This window comes from Lycium barbarum, chromosome 3 (genome assembly GCF_019175385.1).
Source record: "Lycium barbarum isolate Lr01 chromosome 3, ASM1917538v2, whole genome shotgun sequence".
Taxonomy (NCBI): Eukaryota; Viridiplantae; Streptophyta; class Magnoliopsida; order Solanales; family Solanaceae; genus Lycium; species Lycium barbarum.
Window position 1 is genome coordinate 9,883,191 of NC_083339.1, and position 12,837 is coordinate 9,896,027.

At 32.0% G+C, this 12,837-nt stretch overlaps 2 protein-coding genes across 2 annotated transcripts; both read left to right on the plus strand.

The window, feature by feature from the left end:
• Positions 1–6,442: 6,442 nt before the first annotated feature.
• LOC132630240 (histone H2A) lies at positions 6,443–8,204 on the plus strand. The gene is made up of 2 exons (XM_060345830.1): positions 6,443–6,704; positions 7,736–8,204. The coding sequence occupies exons 1-2, from the start codon at positions 6,510–6,512 to the stop codon at positions 7,979–7,981; spliced, it is 441 nt and encodes a 146-aa protein (XP_060201813.1). The 5' UTR covers positions 6,443–6,509; the 3' UTR covers positions 7,982–8,204.
• Positions 8,205–9,057: 853 nt separating this feature from the next.
• On the plus strand, positions 9,058–10,981 carry LOC132630268 (histone H2A-like). Its single transcript, XM_060345856.1, has 3 exons — positions 9,058–9,233; positions 9,625–9,710; positions 10,779–10,981. Exons 1-3 carry the CDS (start codon positions 9,058–9,060, stop codon positions 10,979–10,981), a joined length of 465 nt encoding a protein of 154 aa, XP_060201839.1.
• Positions 10,982–12,837: the final 1,856 nt, after the last annotated feature.

Consider the following 12,837-nt stretch of genomic DNA (forward strand, 5'->3'; position numbering starts at 1 on the left):
ACGGGAAAAAAGTGAAGTTAGGAGTATATGTGGAGTTGGATCTAAATTTTAAAAGAACAAGCGTGAAATTAGGAGTTCAGTATCTAGATTCTCCTATTATTTAGTTCGTACGGTGGGATTAGTCGTTGTCAATTTTTTGTCTTAAGTTGCTTAGTCTAATTTTTATTAAAATTCTGCCAATAGTTATTCGTAAGGTGTTCATGACGCGGGTCGACTCGTTTTTTCAAATGAAAATCTAACAAACTAAAACATTTTTTTTAATATTAAAAGCAACAAACCAATATATTATAAAAAAAATCGGTTTGGTTTGAGAACTCAGTTTTTCCGATTATTTTTTATTTTACCAAACAATAAAAAACAATGCAGATAACGTGCTCCACTCGCAATAATTTTTTTCGAGAAATAAATTAATCAAGAAGATAACATTTTCCACTTGTTAACACGCAATACAATCACCTTTCAATTCAAACATAATTTTCAAAGTAATATTTCTGTAAATTTTAAAGAAGATTATTCATAGAGTCAAGGTGCACACACCATGCACGTACGCCAAGAAAAATGCTTTTGTAATCCTTTACAAACCTCTTTTTATATTTCTTGTACGGAAATGAGATCTTTTGCCCTCTTACAATTTGAATATAAGAAAATGACCTTCAAGCTCTGAATTTTTGTTTTTTAGGGAAAAAAAATTTCTTGTCCAAATGCTTTAGGCTTATCCAATTTGTCAACCTCACTCTTCATGCCGTCATGCTCTCTGTCCTCTCATCTCACCCGTAGATTTACCCCAAATCCAACGACTCAAAACCATTTCTTCAAACACAAAAATCATATAAAAACGCCAGCTCACTGTTTAACTGAAAACACCCCTCACTACTTGTAATTGTGACACTTTTTTCATTATACATGCCGCGTCATTTTGACATGTGGCATGATCTTGTTGGTTGGATTATTTGATTTGACATGTCATATCGTTTTGATACTTGATATCAATCTGAGACCTAGAATGAGATGATATATTGATCTTAACAAAATGGACTCATCATTTAAAGCTCAAATAAATGGAATAGCTTCGCCAAATTTGAATCTTTAATTAGATTCATATTTATGGGATTTAACTAATGAAGAGAATTTAGCACTCCATACCAAATCTGCCCAATAAAATTCATAAAATTGTTCAGCCTTGGATCAGTGGCACCTGATAGCTCATATTAGTTGTTTAACCTAAAAAAATTGGTAATATGCAATTTCTATAAAAGTAACTTCATATATTTTCTATCATCTTTCTTTGCTGATATTTTTTTTGTCAAATTACTTTCAAGTTCTCTCTCATATCCCATTGTTATAGACATCCTATAATTCTCTTTTAGGTTGAAATTCTTATCGTTTTCAGAGATTTGGTTGTTGCATATGTTTTGGGACCTTTTTCATATTTAATTTGAGGTATATTTCATGAAGTTTTTGACCAAGAGGTGGTTACATTTGGGCATCCGATACGGAGATGAAGCAACAACAAAGAAGATTGGTCGTTCTTCCTCTTTATTTTCTCAATCGTGAATCTCCACAAAAGATATACCAACTGGAGGTGTCAATTTCTCGCTTTGAGATGCATCATTATTTTCTCCTCTTCTTCATATATTTGATCGCTATAATATACATTGATATTTTCTTAAAAAGATTCTTAGTGATGTTAGAAATCTCTGTTGATAATAGATATAAAGTATGCTTAGATGAAGTGTAACGGCGATAGACATGAATATACACGGTAATAAATGGAGATATCAATGGCTACACAAGTTTTGTCTATCATACATGAGAAATATACACTGATACATATGTTATGCATTAATATACACTGACCTATTTATATTATTGTCTTGGAATCGCCAAAAACTCGTGAGATTGAATATTTGGTGAATGTGTGTGACTTATTTTCTGACGGAACTTTTATATTTCTTATTATTTTTTCTAATTCAGATGTGAAACCACTTTTTGTTGATTCATCCTTTTTGATATACTGGACAATAAAGGTCTAAATTAGGCATAAAGTTGGATCTTGAATTTGGAACGGGAAAAAACGTGAAGTTAGGAGTATGTGTGAAATTGGATCTAAATTTTAAAATGGAACAAGCGTGAAATTAGGAGTTCAGTATCTAGATTCTCCTATTATTTAGATAGTATGATGGGATTTAACTATTCGTTGAATTTTTTTTGGCTTAAGTTGCTTAGCCTATTTTTTTTAAAAAAATTCTGCCAATAGTTATTATTAGTAGGTTGTTCATGATGCGGGTTGACTCGTTTTTTTTTTTAAAATGAAAACCAAACAAACTAAAATATTTTTTTAATATTAAAATCAACAAACCAATATATTATACATTTTGTCGGTTTGGTTCAAGAAATCAGGTTTTTCGATTATTTTTTATTTTGCCAAATAATAAAAAGTAATGCAAATAACGTTCTCCACCGGCAATAATTTTTTCCATGAAACAAATCAATCAAGAAGATAACATTTTCCACTTGTCAACACACAATAAAATCACCTTATAATTCAAACATAATTTTGAAATTAATATTTATGTAAATTTTAAAGAAGATTATTCATAGAGACAGGGTGCACACACCTTGCACGTGCGTCGGGAGAGATGATTTGGTAGCCCTTTACAAATTTCTTTTTATAGTTTCTTGTGAGAAAATGAGATCTCTTGCCCTCTTACAATTTGAATAAAGAAAACAACCTTCTAGCTCTGAATTTTTGTTTTTTAGGGAAAAACTTTTCTTGTGCAAACGCTTTAGGATTATCCAGTCTGTCAACCTCACTCATCAGGCCATCGTGCTCTCCGTCCTCTCATCTCACCTGTAGATTTACCCCAAATCCAATGACCCAAAACACCCCTCACTACTCAAAACCATTTCTTCAAACACAAAAACCATATAAAAATGTCAGCTCATTGTTTAACTCAAACCACCCCTCGCTACTTGTAATTGTGGCACTTTTTCACTAGCCTTTTATTTGATTATACATGCCACATAATTTTGACAAGTGGCATGATCTTATTGGTTGTATTATTTGATTTGACCTGCCATATCGTTTTCACACTTCATATCAATTTGAGACCTAGAATGAGATGATATATTGATCTTAACAAAATAAACTCATCATTTAAAGCTCAAATAAATGGACTTGCTTAACCAAATTTGAATCTTTAATTAGATTCATATTTATGGGATTTAAATAATTAATAGAATTTAGCACTCCATTGCAACTCCACCCAATAAATATCATAAAATAGTTCAGTCTTCGATCAGTGGCTCCTGATAGTTCATATTAGCTGTTTAACATAAAAAAATTGATAATATGCAATTACTAGAAAAGAAACTTCATATATTTTCTATCATATTTCTTTAATGATATTTTTGTTCAAATTACTTTCAAGTTTTCTCTCAAATTCCCATTGTTATAGACATCATATAATTCTCTTTTAGGTTGAAATTCTTATCATTTCTCCTTTCTTTGTTTTCAGAGATTTGTTTGTTGCATCTGTATTGGGCCCTTTTTCAATATTTAACTTGATGCTATATTTCATGATGTTTTTGACTAAGAGGTGATCACATTTGGGCATCCGATACAGAGATGAAGCAACAACAAAGAAGATCGATCGCTCTTCCTCTTTATTTTCTCAATCATGGATCTCCACAAAAGATATACTAACTGGAGGTACCAATTTTTCGCTTTGAGATGCATCATTATTTTCTCCTCTTCTTCAGATATTTGATCGTTATAACATATATTTGATATTTTCTTAAAAAGATTCTTAGTGATTTTAGAAATCTTTGTTGATAATAGATAAAAAGTATGCTTAGAGGAAGTGTAACAGCGATAGACATGAATATATGGGGTAATAAATGGAGATATAAATGGCTACACAAGTTTTGTCAAATATACACTGATATACATTAATATACACTAAGCTATTTATATTATTGTCGTGGAATCGTCTAAGCTAACAAGATTGAATATTTTGTGAATGTGTGTGTGTGTGTGACTTCTTCTCTGGCGGAACCTTTATATTCCTTATTGCTTTTCTAATTCATATGTGAAACCACTTTCTGTTGATTCATCCTCTTCGGTTTACTGGACCATAGAGGTCTAAATTAGGCATTAAGTTGGAACTTGAATTTGGAACGGGAAAAATGTGAAGTTAGGAGTATATGTGAAGTTGGATTTGAATTTTAAAATGGAACAAGCATGAAATTAGGAGCTAAATATCTATATTCTCCTATTATTTAGTTTGTACGGCGGGATTTAGCTATTCGTTATCAATTTTTTGGCTTAAGTTGCTCAGTCTAAATTTTGTTACAATTATGCCAATAGTTATTAGTATGGTGTTAATGATGCGGGTTGACTTGTTTTTTCAAAATGAAACCAAACAAACTAAAATATTTTTTTAATATTAAAATCAACAAACCAATATATTATAAATTTTGTCGGTTTGGTTTGAGAACTCAGGTTTTACGATTATTTTTTATTTTATCAAGTAATAAAATAAAAAATAATGCAGATAACGTTCTCCATTCGCAATATTTTTTTTTTTGGAGAAACAAATCAACCAAGAAGATAACATTTTTCACTTGCTAACACGCAATACAATCACCTTTCAATTCAAACATAATTTTTAAAATAATATTTATTTAAATTTTAAAAAAGATTATTCATAGAGTCAGGGTACACACCATGCATGGACGCCAAGAAAAATTATTTTATAATCCTTTACAAATTTCTTTTTAAAATTTCTTGTGAGAAAATGAGACCTCTTGCCCTCTTACAATTTGAATAGAAGAAAATGACCGTCTAGATCCTAATTTTTGTTTTTTAGTGAAAAACTTTTCTTGTGCAAACGCTTTAGTCTTATCTAGTCTATTATCCTTACTCATCAGGCAACTAAAACAATTTTTTAATATTAAAATCAACAAATCAATATATTATACGAGTAATCTTTTTCGGTTTGGTTTGAGAACTAGGTTTTTCGATTATTTTTTATTTTACCAAATAACAAAAAATAACGCAGATAACGTTCTCCACTCACAATAATTTTTTTCGAGAAACAAATCAACGTAGAAGATAACATTTTCCACTTGTCAACACACAATACAATCACATTATAATTTAAACATAATTTTAAATTAATATTTATGTAAATTTTAAAGAAGATTATTCATAGAGACAGGGTGCACAAGATTATTCATAGAGACAGGGTGCACAAGATTATTCACAGAGACAGGGTGCACACACCATGTGCGTACGTCAGGAGAAATGATTTTGTAGCCCTTCACAAATTTATTTTTACAGTTTATTGTGAGGAAATAAGATCTCTTGCACTCTTACAATTTGGATAGAAGAAAATGATATTTTCAGACCTCTTATGTGTTTTTTTCTGATCTTTTACTGATAAAAACGAAGATCTCTTGTAAAAAGGTCATAAAATTTCAAAAAGTTTCTAAAGGACCAAAAAATCGTTTCTCCCGTTTTTGGGAGGAAAATGAAGAAAAATTATTTTATAATCCTTTACAAATTTCTTTTTATAGTTTCTTGTGAGAAAATGAGACCTCTTGGCCTCTTACAATTTGAATAGAAGAAAATGACCTTCTAGATCCTAATTTTTGTTTTTTAGTGAAAAACTTTTCTTGTGCAAACGCTTTAGTCTTATCCAGTCTATTATCCTCACTCATCAGGCAACTAAAACATTTTTTTAATATTAAAATCAACAATTGAAATAAAAAAATTGATCTTTTCAGATCTCTTATATGTTTTTTTCATATCTGTTATGGGTAAATAATGAAGATCTCTTTTAAAAAGGTCATAAAACTAAAAAAAGAATTTATAAAGTAAAAAAAAAAGACAATTTCCCTTGTAATACGAGGAAATTAGTTAAAACGATCTTTACAAAATGAATAAAGCTTTATGATACTCATATGACCCTATGTATACATGAGCGATACTTAAATATCATAGAGGCAATATGTTATATTTTAGAGTGGATCATTTAACTAATTCACCGTTTTCTTCTGGGAGAAATGGTTATTTAGGCCTTTACAATTCTTTTTTCAATTTTATCACTCTTTTACAAGAAATTTTTATTTTTTACATATAAGAAATCTAAAAAAAAATATAGAAGAGATTTGAAAAAATAATTTAGAGACTAACTTTTCTTTTTTATTTGATAAAACTTCATTGTCAAAACAAACTTTAGGCTTATCCAGTCTGTCACACATCACTGAACAAGCCCTCGTGCTTTCATCTCATTGGTCCATTCAAACTCACACGGATCGTCAACCCTCTCATCCCACAACCGTAGATTCACCCCAAATCCAACGACTCACAACACTCCTCACTACCCCCAAACCATTTCTTCAAACCACAAACCCCATATATAAAAACATCAGCTCACTATTACCTCAAAACCCATCACAATCATCAATTCCAATATTATTTGTTGTTGTTTTCTTTGTAAGAAATGGAAAAGAAAGGTGCTGGTGGAAGGAAGGGAGGTGGGCCTAAGAAGAAACCGGTTTCCCGTTCGGTTAAAGCGGGTTTGCAGTTTCCAGTGGGTAGAATTGGGCGTTACTTGAAAAAGGGTAGATATGCACATCGTGTTGGTAGTGGTGCTCCTGTTTATCTTGCTGCTGTTCTTGAATACCTTGCTGCTGAGGTCAAATCTTTAATTTTTAGCCTCTTGGGTTGTTTTGTTAATCTTAAATTATAACTAGGTCTTGCTTATTATTTTTTTTAAATCTTGAGCTGTTTCTTTTTCTATAATCTTCAATTTTTAGCATGTGGGGTTTGTATTTACTGTTGAATTGCAAATTGGTCTTGCTTATTTTGTTAAATTTTGGCTAAATCTTGATGTCGCTACCCAGTGTAATCCCACAATAGTGGGATCTGGGGAGCGTAAGATGTACGCAGCCTTACTCTTACCTGAGTAGGGAGGCTGTTTCCGATTGACCCTCGGCAACCCTCCTCCTTTATCCGGGCTTGGGACCGGCAATGTGAGCGAGCTCACACAGGCGGAGTTTTTGGCTAAATCTTGATAATTAGGTGTTATTTGAAATTAACTAAGAATTTGTATTTGTTCTCTCGATATTTTGCCAAATCAATTTGTTGTGTTAGGTTTGGTGAGTTATAAGTTTAATTATTGTTTTGGTTAGATATAGAGAACTTTACTTTTAGATAATTCCTAATTGCTTTAAAGATGGAATTTTGAAAAGGAATATTAGAATTGCCTTAAAAGATAAGATTATTTAGTGTTAGAATGAAATTACTTGAATAAAGTGGAATGTATGCTGATTTAGACTAGTCGATCTATTGTTTGATTAAACTTTGATATGGTTGACTTTGTAATGCATTGAAATCACTGTCATAAACAAGAAAGATTAATAAAGCTACCACCTTGAGAACCTTATATAACTTTGCTTTTAGATTATTTTTAATTTGCTTTAAAGAAAATTATTAATTATATTAGTATTAAGAGAACATATTTAGTTGCAAATTGAGACTAGTTGATGTATTGGTTGATTAACTTTGACATCAATCTTTATAGTTGCAAAAATAATGAAGGCTGTGGATGTAGCTACTACATTAGTCTTTCTTGTTTATGATAGTGATTTCTTTTTGCTTCTCATTTTTTCAGTATATTATAAGTTGGATTTTGTTGTTGATTATTGTTGGATTTCTCTTTTATAGGTTTTAGAATTGGCTGGAAACGCAGCGAGAGACAACAAGAAGAACAGGATTATACCAAGGCATGTTTTGTTAGCCGTGAGGAATGACGAAGAACTCGGGAAACTCCTAGCTGGTGTAACTATCGCTCATGGAGGTGTGATTCCCAATATCAATCCAGTTCTTCTGCCTAAGAAATCTGACAAGGTTGGAAAAGAACCTGTTGCTAAATCCCCATCAAAGGCTACCAAGTCACCAAGGAAGGCCTAATTTGTGGAGAACAACTTGTATGATTACGTTTTATGTCTTGTTTGATCTTAAATAATCTGTTTAGTGTATGTAGATTTGGTATCTATTTCTGCAAGTAGGCTTAAGTATGTTGAAAACTAGGAATAGTTTATCTTTATTTATGTTATGTTGTAAAACAAATGAAACGGGTTGTTTCTCAAGTTCTTCAGTGGTTATATATGACAAAATCCTTGCTTGTCTTAAAGAGATGTCTTAACTCTTATGTTAGTAGAACTATTTTCGCTGGTAAAGAAGATATTCTTGTTCTTCCTTTCCAAGACTTACTTCAGCTTGTGATGTTTTTGAATTGTTGCCTGGTCCTGTGATGCTTTGAAATTTATGAAGTTCACAAATGTTAAATGTTTGACCTTCTTTAACCCTCCATTGTACCAGAGTTGTAATTATGACTTGTTTGGTCTTAAATAATCTGTAAGTGTATGCAGATTTGCTATCTATTTCCTGCAAGTTGGCTCAAGTTTGTTGAGAACTAGGAACAAGTTATTTATGTTATGTGGTGAGACAAATGAAACTGGTTGTAGTTTCACAAGCTCTTCAGTGGTTAATATATGATAAATTCCTTGCTTGTCCTTGTGATGTTTTTGAATTGTTGCCTTGTTTTGTGATGTCTTTGAGTTGAGGGTAATGGACAAATGCCCACACACACACATCCACAGCAAAGAAGTGAGATAGCGATTTATCAGTTTGGTTCGGTTTTGTTGTTTTATTTGAACATTATGTTTTTTTGGCGAGCCCTTGTAGCTCCTAATTTTGTTTTTTTTAGGGAAAAAAATTCTTGTGCAAACGCGGCCATTGTGCTTTCCGTCTCATTGGTCAATTCAAAAGCATGCAAATTGTCAATCCTCTCTTTTCTAACACCTGTAGATTTACCCCAAATCCAATGACTCAAAACACCCCTCGCTACGGAAAACCATTTCTTAGCACAAAAACCCTATAAAAACGTCAGCTCGCTGTTTAACTCAAAAATCCATCACAATCAATTCCTACAAGCAAAACAAAACACTTCTGAAATATTATTTGTTGTTATTTTCTTTTTTAAAATGGAGAAGAAAGGTGCTGGTGGAAGAAAGGGAGGTGGGCCCAAGAAGAAGCGTGTTTCCTGTTCCGTTAAGGCGGGTAGAATTGGGCGTTACTTGAAAAAGGTCGTTACGCACATCGGGTTGGACGTGGTCCTCCTGTTTTCCTTGCTGCTGTGCCTGAGTACCTTGCTTGTGAGGTAAATTTTCTAAATCTTGATTTTTACCCCCTTTTTTTTTAGAATAGTTACTGTTGAATTACAAATGGGTCTTGCTTATTTTGTTAAATTTAGAGCAGTTTCCTTTTCTATTGTATCGTGTACTTGATGGATTTTGTTATTTTGATTCCAAATTGATTTGTTGTGTCGATACATTTTTGTTAGGTTTGGTGGTTTTTAGTTGAATATTTTTTTTGTATCGAGATTTGCATATATCTTGGAGTTTGTTTGAGGACATGTGTGAGATTTGGAGAATATTACTTTAAGATAATTCCTAATTTGCTTTAAAGATGATTCTTTTTACCGAAAATTAGAACTGAGTTGAATTATATAGTGTTAAAATGAAATTACTTGAATTTCACTTGGTTAATAGGGTTTTCTTGATATCGGTAGTTGTTTTCATTTTGGATGAATACTTGGATGGGTTTCGTGATTATGATTCATTGTTAGATGGATTAGGTTTGTAATGGTGAAAGTAACAAAGAATTTGCATTTGTTCTCTCAATAAGCAGTCAAACCGGTTTGTGTTATGTTTAGTGATTTTCAGCTTAATTTTTGTTTTGGTCAGAGATTTGTGTATACCCGTTAGGTTAGTTTGAGGATAGTGTGTGAGATTTTGGAGAACTTTACTTGGAGATAATTCCTAATTTGTTTTAAAGCTGATTTCTTAAAGACAATTAGAATTGCATTGAAGGATAAGATTATTTAGTTTTAGAAATAAACCGGAATGTATGCTGATTTAAACAAGTATCCTATTGATTTACCAACTTTGATACCATCAACTTCATAATGAGTATGAGTATGAGTTCATTTAGGTAACTTTACTTTTAGATTATATCGAATTTGCTTTAATGACAATTATCAATTAGAATTCTTAAAGATAACTTATTTAGTACTCCCTCTAGATCAAAAAAAGAGTCTACTTAGCCTTTTTTTCTTGGATAAAAAAAAAGAGTCCACTTAGCAAATCAAGAAAGAATTAACCTTGCTTTTCCATATTTGCCCCTATTAAGTGTTTGATCAAATTTCAATGTCTATTTAATTAGGGGTAGTTTAGTCAAATTACCTATTTTTGTCTAGGAGTTAGTATTTTCTTAAGGGGTGTGAAAATGGCTAAGTGGATTCTTTTTTTGATCCGGAGGGAGTAAGTATTATAATGACTTCATTTGAATAAAGTTGAATGAGTGCAAATTGAGACTAATTGATAAATCAGTTGTTTTACTTTGAACACCATCAACTTTTTAATGCCTCGATTATAGTCTTTATAGTTGCAAAAAGATAACAGAAACAGTGAATGTGGAGCTCCACTAGTATTTCTTGTTTATGATAGTGAATTCTGGGTAAGAGAAGGGAAAATACATGGGGTCCAAGGTTTTGTTTGAGTGGTAGCTCTAATTAGCGTTTCTTGTTTATTATAGTGATGTCTTTTTTTCTTCCTGTTTTTCAGTATTTATAAGCTGGAATCAGCATTGATTACGGGTGGGGTTTCTCTTTTTTTATAAGTTTTAGAATTTGCTGGAAACGCAGCGAGAGACGAGAAGAAGACTAGGATAACACCAAGGCATGTTTTGTTAGCTGTAAGGAGCGATGAAGAACTTGGGATATTTCTTGCTTGTGTAACTATTGCTCAAGGAGGTGTGCTACCTAACGTTAATCCAGTTCTTCTGCCTAAGAAATCCGACAAAGTCGGAAAGGAACTTGCTGCTAAACCTCCATGTAAGGCTACCTAGTCAACAGAGAAGGCCTAATTTGAGAAGATCAAGTTGTTGATTGGTGATACAGCGGAGGACAATGTACCAACGTTGTATGATTACAATTTATGACTTGTTTGATCTTTCAATAATCTGGTAGTGTATGTGGATTTGGTATCTATTTTCTGCAAGTAGACTTATGTCTGTCCTAGCCTTGCTACATCCTAAATGAAGTTGTTTACATTTTCTGAAGCTACATATGGAAAAAGTTTGGCCGATCTTGTGATGCTTTTGAACTGCTGGAAATTTTTAAAGCTTCCCTCTTAGTGAAGACTTGATGGTTCAACCTTTTTAATTGGTCAGAAACAGTATGTATTAGGCTGTGGTGTATTTTGGCAACTGGCTTTATAGATTCTCCTAACGTTTATGGTTGAAAAATAGTTTTATGTGAATTCATCATGAGCTTATGAATTGAAAAGAGTACCAACTTCCCTTTCAGAATTTTGAGTTTCATTGACTGAATTTTAGAAGTTAGGAATTGTACTTGAACAGAAATGGAGTGTGGTAGAGTAATATCCCATCAATAACAAGTTGTTTGATTCAAGTACCGTACTAGTTATGTAAAACTTATACTAATGTGTAAGATTATAATGTCAGAAATGTTTGGTTTAAAGGGTCTATGTGGTTGTTAGTTATCCTTATCGATATCTTATTATTGCATTCTTATTCCACATTCGATTTCGTCTGAAATATTACTCAAATTTTGGTATAACTATAACTTATGCAAGTATTAATAATGTGGAGCTTAATAAAGCAAAACAAACAGTGCATTAACTTACACGTCAATATTTTCCCTGATATGACCGACCAAACATTGTGTAGCTTATATGAAATTTTATGTTGGGATTATTTTTGTTAATACAGAAACCAATAGACCCCAATCTTGTGCCCATGTCCTTTGCCACCACTTGATAATAATACTTGAAACATATGCCAATTCATCGTATCACACCTTATGTCCGAAAGCAAGAAGGTTAAGGGAAAGAAGTTCTTGTTAAGATTAAATTAGATTTTCTAACTTGTAAGACTCCTTTGTCCGGTTTTTTTGGAATTTCGTTAACTAAAAGGAACCCATTTCAAGGCCGGAAGTAAGAACAAATGAGGAAAAGCGGGTACTTCCTCCGTCCCAGCATATTTGTCTATTTACAAAGTTAAGATAGAATTAATTACTTTTTTTCTATTTTTTCCTTAACATTAATTATTTTTAAAGCAACTAATATTGATTAGAGTATAATTTATTGAAAGAGAGATAAGGGCAATGTAGTACACTTTTATTTATGATTTCTAAAAGGTCATTTAAAAGGAAAAGTACACAAGTAATATGGGACGGAGGATGTACAAATTACTCTTCCATTTAATAACACAAATTACTCATCCATTTAATAACTATTCCCTTTCCCAACCCAAATATTTATTGAACTATGTTAAGTCCCAAAAAAGTTATTTTCATCTTAGAAAGTTAAGTAATGTCTGAATTGACGCAAAATATCCTGCGTCGCTAAGCGTGTTACCCTTTTTTCACGGAATATAATCTTTATCTTTTCGGCTGTAACAAAAAAAAAAAAAAAACATATTTGTGTATATTAAAAAATAATTCAACCCTTTATGATATGATATTATAGTTTATAAAATATGAATTTAAGATCACAAGTTTTAATATTTTATTTCTATTTAATAGGGAGTAATTTGGAATTAGCACAAACTAACGGCGGCAACAGTGGGCCCGGAACACGCGTATACGAGGCCCAATGAGGAAATATTCAAGCCCAGCCCGTTCCAGAAATATCTGAAATCTGAGAAAACTAAAATCTCACCGTATTTACACGTGTACGAAC